The sequence below is a fragment of the Eubalaena glacialis genome, chromosome 3 (genome assembly GCF_028564815.1).
Source record: "Eubalaena glacialis isolate mEubGla1 chromosome 3, mEubGla1.1.hap2.+ XY, whole genome shotgun sequence".
Taxonomy (NCBI): Eukaryota; Metazoa; Chordata; class Mammalia; order Artiodactyla; family Balaenidae; genus Eubalaena; species Eubalaena glacialis.
In genome coordinates, this window is record NC_083718.1 from 93372312 (window position 1) to 93384690 (window position 12379).

A 12379-nucleotide genomic window follows, 5' to 3' on the forward strand; every position below is an offset into this window, starting at 1 on the left:
TGGAAGGAGAGAAGAACTGGATACAGCTGATCATAAAAGTCTCTACCATACTCTAGTAGATAAATAGCTGAATTATGGTACATTCATAAAATGTTACACAGCAATTTAAAAGAATGAATTGGAGGTATACCATGTTTTAGAGAGATCTCCATGAGATAATGAACGAGTAAAGCAAGAATCCAAAAAGTATATATTATCTCATTTTTGTAAACTAACCATGATCAGAGAACCCTGTATGTATGCATGTATATGTAAAAATATAACTAAATACATTATATCTATATCTATCTGTCATGGAGAAAAATAGGGTTCTTCCCAAGGGTTACTACCTAGGAGAGGGGGATTTGGTGGAGGGGGACCCTGATATATGTAGACAGGGGAAGAGAGAGGGTGAAAAAGAAAGCAAAAGGAAAAAAGTAGGGCACTAAGAATTTGTATGATTATATTTATGCATTGATGTAAGTTATATATATGAATATAGAAACTGTCATTTTTAATTTTTTCCTTATAATTTTGATTGCTTTTATAGCCCTCAAAACACTGATCTGTTGAAATTAAATGAACTTTTCACTTCCCCCCAGCTCTAAACTCTATGATTTCATAACTTAAATAAGTCTTATCTGTCTCTATTTGTCATTTCCTATTTCTAACCCACAGTTGACCTGCTACTGATTAAAGTTCTTGATGTACTACTACAGCCTGTGGACTATTAATTATACTGAGTTATACTGAATTCAGGTTGCCTGAATTATGAATAATTTATTTCTAACCTTTATATCAACCGAAGCAACTTGCTCTTTGACGTCATTAATTTACATTTACATGAAGTAGGAGACATTTTATTACTGCTAAAGTGATAAAGTTATGGATATTTTTCTTAGGACAGGTATTAGGTCTAATCTAAAAGTCTATAACTTAAACTATCAGTCTAAGAAATTTTCCCATCTCTCACCTGGACTATTTTAATATCTTCAATAACCTCACCTGTTCTGATTTAAATCTAATGATCTTTCTAAAACAAAAGTCTTTTTCAAGTGAGAGGATGGATGATAAAGTTGGGAAACCATATACTTTATATCCTTTTGTAAAGTTTTAATTTTAAAATACCATATTTTAAGTAATAAAGTCTTATTTTCCTTGTTTAAACTCTATTCCATTTTCCATACCAAAAAAGTACAAGCTTTGCAACATAATATACAACATTCTATATGAAGAGACCATGGTCTGGTTCTACTAATTACTCTTCATTTCAACCTTTACTTTGCTATTTCTTCTGCTTTGATTTCCTCTTATCCTTCTTATACACCTGTAGAATTCCTATTTATGTGCAAAATCCATCTCTTCCAGAAAGCCTTCTCTGAAGTCAAGACATGAAATTATCATTTATGTCTCTGTATATTTCATACTTGTATACTGCTGAATTACTTATAAGTGACTCATTTGTTTACACATTTATATTTGCTACTAGACTGCAAGTCATTGAGAGTATCATTTATCATATTGATACCCCAAAATCCAACTATTTATTCTATACTTTCAGGTATTGCCACTCAGAATATGATACAGAATATTCCTTTCTTGAATCACTTTGTTCTCTAGGTTTCCATGATCCTTTACACTTCACTTGTCTCCCTTATTAGTCTTTACAGCAACCTCTCTATTGCTTGACAATGTTTCAGTATCCCAAGGCTCAGTACTAACTCCTTTCCCTTCTGTAACTACACACTCACTATCTGTAAAGAGAGTGCATTCAATCCTGTGCTTTAAATGGCATGTTTATGCCAATGATTACTAAATACTGACCCTTCTGGAAAACTCCAGATTCATTTGTCCAATGACCTTCTCAACATCTCCACTTAGATATCTAAGCTATCTCAAATATTACATAGCCCAAAACAGAACGTGAAAACCCAACCTTACACATTTTCTTTCTTCCACCTCATCCCTCCAGCCAACCTGTCAGTACTGTCAGCACATTCTTTTGGTTCCACTATCAAAATATATCCAAAATATAACCCCTGAGCCCCACACCCTTGCTCAGTCTAGTGTGGCTAACATATGCTCTTTTTACAGCCCAAATTTGGCTGAGGTTCCCTCAGCCCATGCTTCTGCTGGAGCGTTATGGCCTGTAGACACACTGAAGTACACATTTTTGCTTCAGACAAAGCTTACAAATCATTCAGTTAAGATCCAGAACCTGCAACCTATTTCTATAAAAACAGTAATTCATGTAAAAGCAAAGCTACCATAGGCTATCATGACTCACCAAGTGAAAATTCCTATGGGGCTATGGTCCAGAACAGGACCACCAAAGCCACATCAGAGTTTCAATATTAGTGTTATTTAGCTCCCCCAAATTCCACTCTATTTTTTTTAAAGCTTTTTTTAAAAATTAATTTATTTTATTTATTTTTGGCTCTGTTGGGTCTTTTTTGCTGTGTGCAGGCTTTCTCTAGTTGCGGCGAGCGGGGGCTACTCTTCTTTGCGGTGCACAGGCTTCTCGTTGCGGTGGCTTCTCTTGCTGCAGAGCACGGGGTCTAGGCGCGCAGGCTTCAGTAGTTATGGCTCGCGGGCTCTAGAGTGCAGGCTCAGTAGTTGTGGCGCATGGGCTTAGTTGCTCCGCGGCATGTGGGATCTTCCCGGACCAGGGCTCGAACCCGTGTCCCCTGCATTGGCAGGTGGATTCTTAACCACTGCGCCACCAGGGAAGCCCCAAATTCTACTCTATTTTTTTCTCAAAGTATCCAGCCTACTTATCAAATTACTGGGATTTGATAATGCTCTACTGAATTTATCCCCTCATTAGAGGACCTTTCATCTGCAGGGCAAAGCCTGCTCTGTAAAACATACAGCATGGAGCAGATCACATGCCTCCTGCAAGAAGCTTCATGATGAAAAGAGTAGAGAAGGCTGGGTCCCCTATGCCCAATTTTCCTAAACTCATGGATCATATTGTCACTCCTTCAAAGAGTGACTAAAGGGCAGGAAGTATTTCCTACCAACCTAAAATGGGCTATGACAAAAAGCTTCTTCTTATAATAATATCTAAACTGCACTCAGTTTAAATTAATACGCTTTAAAAAGGTATTAAACATTATGTAATTAGCTTATAAAATTTTCATAATAATTAAATTATAAATTTTCCAATTGTTCATTAATGTTAGTTAAAATTATTTTTATGAGTTTCTTTGTGAGTTTTTTTTTTTTTTTTTGATTAGGTTACCACAAATGAGTGCACTGATCCCTAAATTTAGAATGATAAATTATTTTTCTTACTCTGGTGTTTTTCAGGAGTTACCTAAACCAAAACTGACTCTCCAAAGCTCAAAACAGAAGACACAAATATAGGCTACTATAACAATATGCTTTTAGGAAATTTTATGTTTTTCTAATTTCCAATATTTGATCTTATTTTTATTTTTTTAAATTAATTTTTATTGGAGCATAGTTGCTTTACAATGTTGTATTAGTTTCTGATCTTATTTTTAAATCATGTATTAAACATTTTAGTTCTGAAGTTTTACTTACTATAAGAATCATCAGTATGGTATATGTAAGTTTTTCTTAAATATATATTAAATTTTTATTTAATCAATTCAACAAATACTGAGTACCTACAATGGGCCAGGCATTGTTCTAAGTACTCTGGATGCATCAATAAACAAAGCAGACAAAAATCCCTGTCTTTGTGAAGTTTACATTCTAGTGAGTGAAGACAATGAATAATAAAAATACTAAGTAAAGTATATAGTGTGTTAGAAGATTATATGTGCCATGGGGAGAAAAAGAGCAGTGTAAGGGGAATCAGAAGTACTGGAGAGAGGGGAAAGTTTCCAAGAAAGAAGCATGCCCAGCATGCTCAAAACCAGCAAGTAGCAATCTTTCAAAACTTAACAGCCTAACTCATCTTTTTAAATTAAAAGCTAGGAAGAACAATATTTGAAAATTTAAAGAGTGCAAACTAATTGTGACAGACTGGCTAGTTGTTCACCTGACCCTCTTCCCTGATCTCCTGAGAGATAACTAGAAATGGATCACAGTCTGTCTTGAAATTAGGTGTGGCCATATGATTTGGTTCCAGAAAGTAGAATGTGGGTGGAAGTGATGTACATCTATTTCAGACCTGGGTCATTAAAAACTTCCCACATGGATCCTCCATGGTATTTCCCCTTTTGCAACAACCTTGGAAGCAAGTTGTTGAAGATGGCAGAGCTAGAAGTTGGAAGGAGCCAGGGTTCCTAAATCACCACCTGGAGAAATGCTGCTTACTAAATAGTAGCATTTAAGTGAGAAGTTGATGATTAGCCAGAGAAGCTAGTGTTAACTAATACAAGTCTTGTTTTATTTTAAAATGTTTGAAAATATATAGTAGCTTCAAATGTGAAATATCATGTCATCAATACTAATAATCCTCCAAAGAAAATACTTGCTCAGGAGACTAATTATAAAGTTCCAATTAAAGTTTCTAGATCAAAAGCTAGAAATCCTAAGACTATATCCAGTTTTCAGAGTACAGTTATAGGCACACAAATTGAAGGAGGAACATAATTTCCATAATGTTATATAGCATTTCCATTTTTTCCTGGGTAGCCTTTCCTACAAACACATTTCCCCACCATAAGGAAATTAAAATTCTACTATACCAAAATTGTTATAGACAACTCTAAGACTATTTTTATCCATTTGCCAGTTGTTTTTATAAACTTCATTCACTCCCTTACTTTATTAGATGAGTCTTTCATACCTACTCTTCTCTTCACAACTTGCAACACTTTCCCCTCCACCTTCATTCTCAGTGGATGATCTTAATTCTCACTTCACTTAAAAAAATTGAAGCTATGAAACCAAAAGTTCTACAAACTCCCATCCACCATCATCTTGTGATATATGTTTCCTTTTCCCTTGTTACTATGGTAGAACTGTCTATTCTCCTAGCTAAGGCCCAGCACTTTAATCTTCCACCAGATTCCATTCCTCTTGCCTATTTATTATAGGACATTCTACTTAAAAAAAAAAAAATCTTCTTTCTCTTCGGCATAATCATTTCCCATCATCCTGAATCTTTCCTTAATTATTTAAACTTGCTATTAATTCTTACATCTTTTAAAAAAGAATCTTCTCTTGACCCACTTCCATTTCAAGTAGCTATCTCATTTATCTTCTTCCCTTTAAGGTATAACTTCTTAGTTTTCTTACTCTTAATGAAGATAGCTGTCTCCACTTTTTTCCCTCCATTCTTTTTTTGTTTGTTTTGTTTTTTTTTTGTTTTAATTTTTATTTATTTATTTATTTATGGCTGTGTTGGGTCTTCGTTTCTGCTCTAGGGCTTTCTCTAGTTGTGGCAAGTGGGGGCCACTCTTCATCGCGGTGCGCGGGCCTCTCACTATCGCGGCCTCTCTTGTTGCGGAGCACAGGCTCCAGACGCGCAAGCTCAGTAATTGTGGCTCACGGGGCCCAGCTGCTCCGCGGCATGTGGGATCCTCCCAGACCAGGGCTCGAACCCGCGTCCCCTGCATTGGCAGGCAGATTCTCAACCACTGTGCCACCAGGGAAGCCCTCCCTCCATTCTTTCCTTAACCACCCCCTCCAATCGAACTCCACTTCACTGAAACTGCCATTGTTAAGATCACCAAAGACCTCCCCATTAATAACACATTAATCAATTTTATCTCTGAGCAGTATTTAACACAATTTATCACTCCTTCTTCTTTGAAATACCTTCTTGCTAGACTTCAGTATTACCCTTGTTAAACCTTTTATGGTTCCTTCTCATCTCTGATCTCTTCTCTTTTCTAGGTACAGTCACTCTCATAATTGTACATGTTCTCATCCACTCTGATAGCTTTAAATATGTTGTTGACTCCCAAATTTATATCACTATCCTGGATCTGTCTCTAAGCCTACTTACCATCTCTGTTTGGATGTCTAATATACATTTTAGACCTAATATGTCCAAAATTACATTGCTCAGGCCAAAAATATTGACATTATCCTTAGCCTTTTCTTTTTTTTATCACATCCCACATCTAATCTTAAAAATAGATCCAGAAGTTGACCTCTTTACTCCTCTACTGCTCTCAGCTTTGTTCAAGCCACTACCATCTCTCATATGTATTATTAAAATAACCTGTTTTCCTCTGTTTTAACCTTTTGTCCTCTTTTCAAAATCTGTTCTCAATATAGCAGTCAGAAAGATCCTTATTTTAAAACATGAGTCAGATCACAGTTTCCTTTGCTCAGAAATATGTGCTAATTTCACATCTTATTCAGAGTAAAAGCCAAAGTTCTTACAGTAGCCTATAAGCATTACATAATCTGCCCACCCAAACTCCCTATCCTGTTAAATACCAGGTCTTTTCTCCTTATACTCTTCTTTTGCTCATTATCCTCTACCCACACTGGCCTCCTTGCTGTTTCCCAGATACACTAAGCACACCTCCACCTCTGGGCCTTTATACTTTTTGTTCCTTTTATCAGGAATGTTCTCCTCAAGATAGCCACAGGCTTACTAGTTATTCATCAGATCTTCAAATGTCATTGCGCTGAGGGCCACTCTACATAAAATTTCAACCCTCTTCAATACTCCCTAATACTCTTACCTGTTTTATTTCTCCTTAGCGATTATCATTAACTAATATACTCTGTGTTTTGCTTATATAGTTTATTATTGTCTATTTTCCCCATTAAAATGTAAGCTCTAGAAGAAGAGAGGGCTTATTTTTGTTTCATTCATTCTTATATCCCCAGTATCTAGAACTGTGCTTAATTCTTAGCAGATATTCAATAAATATTTGCCAAATGAATGTTGAATAAATGAAGTATTTTAGGTAGGCATACTGGTGGAGCCTTTTTTCCCACAACTTAAAGCCATTTGTCAATTTTATAAATAGATAAATCAAAGCTGCTTCAGAACCGTGAAACTTAAATGCCCTCAAGATTTTAAAAATAAATAATATTAGCAAAATTATAATGATTAGCTGTCCAGATTACCTCACAGAATCAATGAGAAGTATTTGCATCTAAAATATTTTAATAGTAAAGAATAAATAGTAAATCTCAGTAATGTGTTCCTAGTGTTCAACGGACAACTTTACAGGTGTGAAAACTTAGCCAAAACAGCTTTCATGAACACAAGAAAAGGTAAAACCAAAATATAATCATCTAATTATCTGAATAGAATTACAAGTTTTTAAGTAACATGTGGTTATCTCCCATTTAGGCCAAAATATTAAAATATAAAGAAACAAATTAATTATGAAAATATCAAAAAAGTCTCAATTTCAGAAAATGTTTGGCTCTGTAGAAAATAAGAATAAAAAAATTAACTATAAATTTGCTGTTATTTAGGCTCCTTAATCACACTGATTTTCTGAAATTAAACAAATAGCTTTTCTGCTTCCTTTAGTTTTTGTTTCCTATCCATTTTAGCAATTACAGCCCAACGGTCCTCCTGCATTCTCCTCATAGCTCCAAGCTTCCGCGTAGATCCAGGGGTTGTTAGAGATGAAGGAGTCTGAATAGAAAATAAATAAAATCATAATATGTTTAACTAAAAAAAAAAAAAAAAGAATTAAATCCAGCTTTTGAAATTTGCTTTCTGAAATAAAATTTTAAAACTACCTTTTTTGGTGTTCTAACACAAAGTTGAGAAATTGGTGGATTATTCTTCTTGTATAGTTTTTTCAATGTCTCTTCCTCTGAAACCATGCTCTTAAAGAGAAATATAAAAATATAATTTGGAGGCTGCCACCATTAATATTATATTATTAAATTTTTGTCTACATCCCACATATGAGAAGGAGATGGAGGAGTACAAGGAGGGAGAATAAAAGAGGAGAGAGGGGAAAGGAAAAGAAGAGGAAAAAAAATAAAAAAGACTGAAGAAAGAAGACAATGACAAAATAAATCCTCAATCTGTCAAACAAGGACCTAGATTTTGATTCTATTAACTATATACCTAAAAGGTTATGTGGAATACAAGATGTGTATGAATAGTGTTTTTCTACTGATTTCTATTTCAGTTTCAGAGTCTTCATACTATCACTTTCCCCACCCCTTCTCCCCAACCTACTTATTTAAATACACTTAGGCCTTATAATAAGCATTCATAATCCTATAAAAATTATAAATGTTGTCAATTATCAATTTATGAATATTTTCCCAAATAATAATAGCTAACACTTATTCAGTATTTTCTTTATGTCAGGCACTACTTTAAGCACTCTGCATATTTTAATTAGTTTTAATCCTCACAACATTTTTATGACACACAAATACTATTATTATCCCCATTTTAAAGGTGAAGAACTGAGACACACAAATATTAAGTAACTTGCCCAAGACTATACAGCTAGTAAGAGGTGGAGCCAGGATTCAAATCCAGGTAGGCTGGCTCCAGAATCCATTTCCTTAATGAATATGTTACATAAATTTAGTCAGGTAAGCAATCAGTTCACATTATCTTTTCCTGCTCATTAAAGTCACACTTAACACAAATTTCAGAAGCTTCATGGATGAAAATATTCAGCCATTTTCATGAATTCTAAGATTTCAGCAGAATTCACTAAGTCACAAAGAGCTGACTTTTCAGATACACTCAAATCAGTATGCACCAACTGACCAACTTAGAAAAGAGAAATTATTTTAAAAATCATATTGTAAACTATCATTAAAATTTTGCTTAGTGCATGGTAACTGAATGTTCATTAATGGCTGCCTATATAAAAAGAATAAATTAACCTAATTTAAAACAAAAAAAACTTGTCTGTCCTTATATCTCTGTAGCATTCATCTTTTATGTGCTTATTGGGCACTTGTATATATCCTTTGGAGAAATGTCTGGTCAAGTCCTTTGCCCATTTTTCAACTGGCTTGTTTTTTGTCATTGAGTTACGGGAGTTGCTTATGTATTCTGGATATTAATCTCGTGTCAGAGATATGATTTGCAAATATTTTCTCCCAATCTTTAACCTGTCTTTTCACTTTCTTAATAGAGTCCTTTGATGCATTTAAGTTAATTTTGATGAAGTCCAATTTACCTATTTTTTTCTCTTTTTTGCCTGTGCTTTGCTGTCATCATATCCATGAAGTCCTTGCCATTCAATGTCATGATGATTTTCCCAATGTTCTTCTAAGAGTTTCATAGTTTTAGTCCTTACGATTAGGTCTTTGATTCATTCTGAGTCAATTTTTGTACATGGTGTAAGGTAAGAGTCCAACTTCATTCTCTTGCATGTAGATATCCAGTTTTCCTAGTACCATTTGTTGAAAAAACTGTCCTTTCCCCATTGAATGATCTTGGCACTCTTGTCAAAACTCAATTGATTATATATGTGAAGATTTATTTCTGGGCTCTGTTTTTTATTACATTGGTGTATATATTTGTCTTTATGCCGGTACTATACTATTTCAATTACTAGCTTTGTAATAAGTTTCAAAGTCAGGAACTGTGAGTCCTCCAATGTTGTCTTTCTTTTTCAAGATTGCTTTCTTTAGCTATCTGGGGCCCCTTGCAAATCTGTATAAATGTATCAAATTTTCCATTTCTGCCAAAAAAGCTGTTGGAAATTTGAGAGGGAATGTGTTAAATATGTACACTGCTTTTGGTAGTATTGACATCTTAACAATGTTAAGTCTTCCTATCCATGAACACAGAATTTTTTTTTCCTTATTTTTAAGTCTTTCAGCAATGTTTTGTAATTTTCAGTGTATGAGTATTTTACTTTCTTGGCTAGATTTGTTTTTAAGTATTTAATTCTTTTTAATGGTATAGTAAATAAAATTGTTTTCTTAATTTCCTTTTTGGATTATTCATTGTTGGTGTATAGAAACATAACTGATTTTCATATGTTGATCTTATACCCTTCAACATTGCTGAATTTATCTATTAGGTCTAGAAGCTTTGTTTAGGCTTTGTGATTTTCCATGTATAGATATGATCATGTCACCTGCAAATTAGAGGCAGTTTTACCTCTTTTTTACATTTGCATGCCTTTTATTTTTCTTTGTTTTTTGTATTTGTCTAATAGTTAAAAGCCATGGCTAGAACTTCCAGTACAATGCTGACTAACATTGGTGAAAGTGGGCATCCTTGTCTTATTCTTAATCTTAGGGGGAAAGCTTTCAGTCTTTCACCATTGAGTATGATGTTAGCTTTGGTTTTCATTCATACCCTTTATCATGTTGAGGAATTTTCCCTCTGTCCTAGCTTTATGAGTTTTTATCATGTCAATTGAGACGGTCATTTGGATTTTTTTTCCTTCGTTCTATTAATGTGGTGTATTATATTGATTTTCTTATATTGAACCACTCTGGCATTTCTTGGATAAGTCTCATTGGTCATGGTAAATGATCCTCTTACTATGCTGTTGGTTTTGATTTGCTAATATTTTGTTGAGGATTTTTGCATCTACGTTCAGAAAGAATAATGGTCTACAATTTTCCTTTCTTGTGATGTCTTCATCTGGCTTTGGTATCAAGGTAATGCTGGCCTTATTGAATGAGTTACAAAGTGTTCTCCCTTCAATTTTTTGGAAGACTTTGAGAAGGACTGGTGTTAAGTCTTTAAATATTTGGTAGAATCCATCGATAAAGCTATCTGGTCCAGGACTTTTCTTTGTTGGGAGTTTTGGATTACTAACTCAGCTCTGATTAGGTTTTCTGTTTCTTCTTGAGCAGATTTAGGTAATTTGTGTATTTCAAGTAGTTTTTCTATTTGTATATTTCTTCTAGGTTATCTAATTTGTTGGCATATAATTATTCACAGTATTCTCTATCTCTAAAATGTTGGTAATAACATCTCCAATTATACTTCTGACTTTAGGTATTTGCTTTTCTTTGTCAGTCTAGCTAAAGGTTTGTCAATTTAATTGATCTTTTCAAAGAAACAAATTTTGGCTTCATTGATTTTCTGTTGTTTCCTTTTCTCTAATTTGTTTATCTCCACTCTAACCTTACTATTTCCTTCCTCTGTCAGCTTTGGGTTTAGTTTGATCTTCTTTTTCTATTTCCTTAAGGTATAAAGTTAGTTTATTGATTTCTTTCTTTTTCAATGTAGGAATTTACAGCTATTACATTCCCCTTAGAGCACTGTTTTTTCTGTCTTACATAAGTTTTGGTGTATTGTGTTTTTCATTTTCATACATCTCTAAGTCAAATTTCCCTTGTGATTTCTTCTCTGATCCATTGGTTGGTTAGAAGTGTGTTAATTTCCACAAGTTTGTGAATTTTCTAATTTTCCTTCTCTTATTGATTTCTAACTTCATCTCTTTGTATTCAGAGAAGATACTTTATACTTTATATGATGCCTATCTTTTAAAATCTATTGAGACTTGTTTTGGGACCTATATGGTCTATCCTGGAGAATGTCCATGTGCACTTGAGAAGGATTTGTTGGATTGAGTGTTCTATACATAGCTATTAAATCCATTTGGTTTGTGTTGTTCCAGTCCTGTATTTCCTTACTTATCTTATGTCTAGCTGTTTTAACCGTTATTGAAGGTGAGGTATTGAAGTATCCAACTATTAATGGGTAATGGTCTATTTCTCTCTTTAATTCTATAAAGCTTTACTTCATATATTTTAAGGGTTTGTTATTAGATGTGTAAATGATTAAAACTCTCATAACTTCCCGCTGTATTGAATCTTTTATTAATATATAATGTCCTTATTTGTTTCTTGTACTTTTTGATTTAAAGTCTATTTTGTCAGATATTAGTATAGCCATCCCACCTCCTTTTTGGTTACTATTTGCATATCTTTTTCCATCCTTTCACATTTAACCAATTTAAAGCTAACATGAGTCTCTTTTTGTTTACTGGAGTGTATAACATGTTTACATTTAAGTAATTACTGATAAGGAGAGACAAACTTTTGCCTTTTTTGATATTCATTTTCTATATGCTTCATAGGTGTTTTGTTTGTTTGGTTTTGGTCACTCATTTCCTCCATTACTCTCTTCTTTTGTGTTTAGGTGACTTTTTTGTTAGTAAAATGTTTTGATTCCCTTCCCATTTCCTTTTGTGTGTATTCTATAGATAATTTTTGTGGTTACCATGGGGATTACATTTAATGACTAAACATTATAGTAACCTAATTTGAATTTATACCAACTTCACTTCAATAGCCTACACAAACTGCTCTTATACAGCTCCATTCTTTTTCTGTTACTGATGTCAAAAATTACATCTTTATATATTGTGTGCCCAACAACATAGATTAATTAAGCATTTGTCTTTTAAATTATGTGGAGAATAAAAAGTAAAGTTAGAAATCAAAATTACAATCATTTCAGCTTTTATAATTTCCAATGTATTTAACTTTATAACAGATCTTTTATTTCTTCGTCTAACATACTTTCATTTCAACCTGAACAACTTCC

The 12379-nt window shown here is 33.7% G+C and overlaps 1 protein-coding gene across 2 annotated transcripts in view; it reads right to left on the reverse strand.

Annotated features, from left to right (window-relative positions):
* Nucleotides 1-7375: 7375 nt before the first annotated feature.
* SYCP1 (synaptonemal complex protein 1) overlaps nt 7376-12379 on the reverse strand; it is a 164667-nt gene continuing 159663 nt past the window's right edge. For both annotated transcript variants that reach the window (XM_061186137.1, XM_061186136.1), the window contains 2 exons: nt 7621-7710; nt 7376-7513 (listed from right to left, as the gene is read on the reverse strand). In XM_061186137.1, coding sequence (XP_061042120.1) covers nt 7376-7513; nt 7621-7710 — 228 coding nt within the window. The remainder of the gene's footprint in view (nt 7514-7620; nt 7711-12379) is intronic.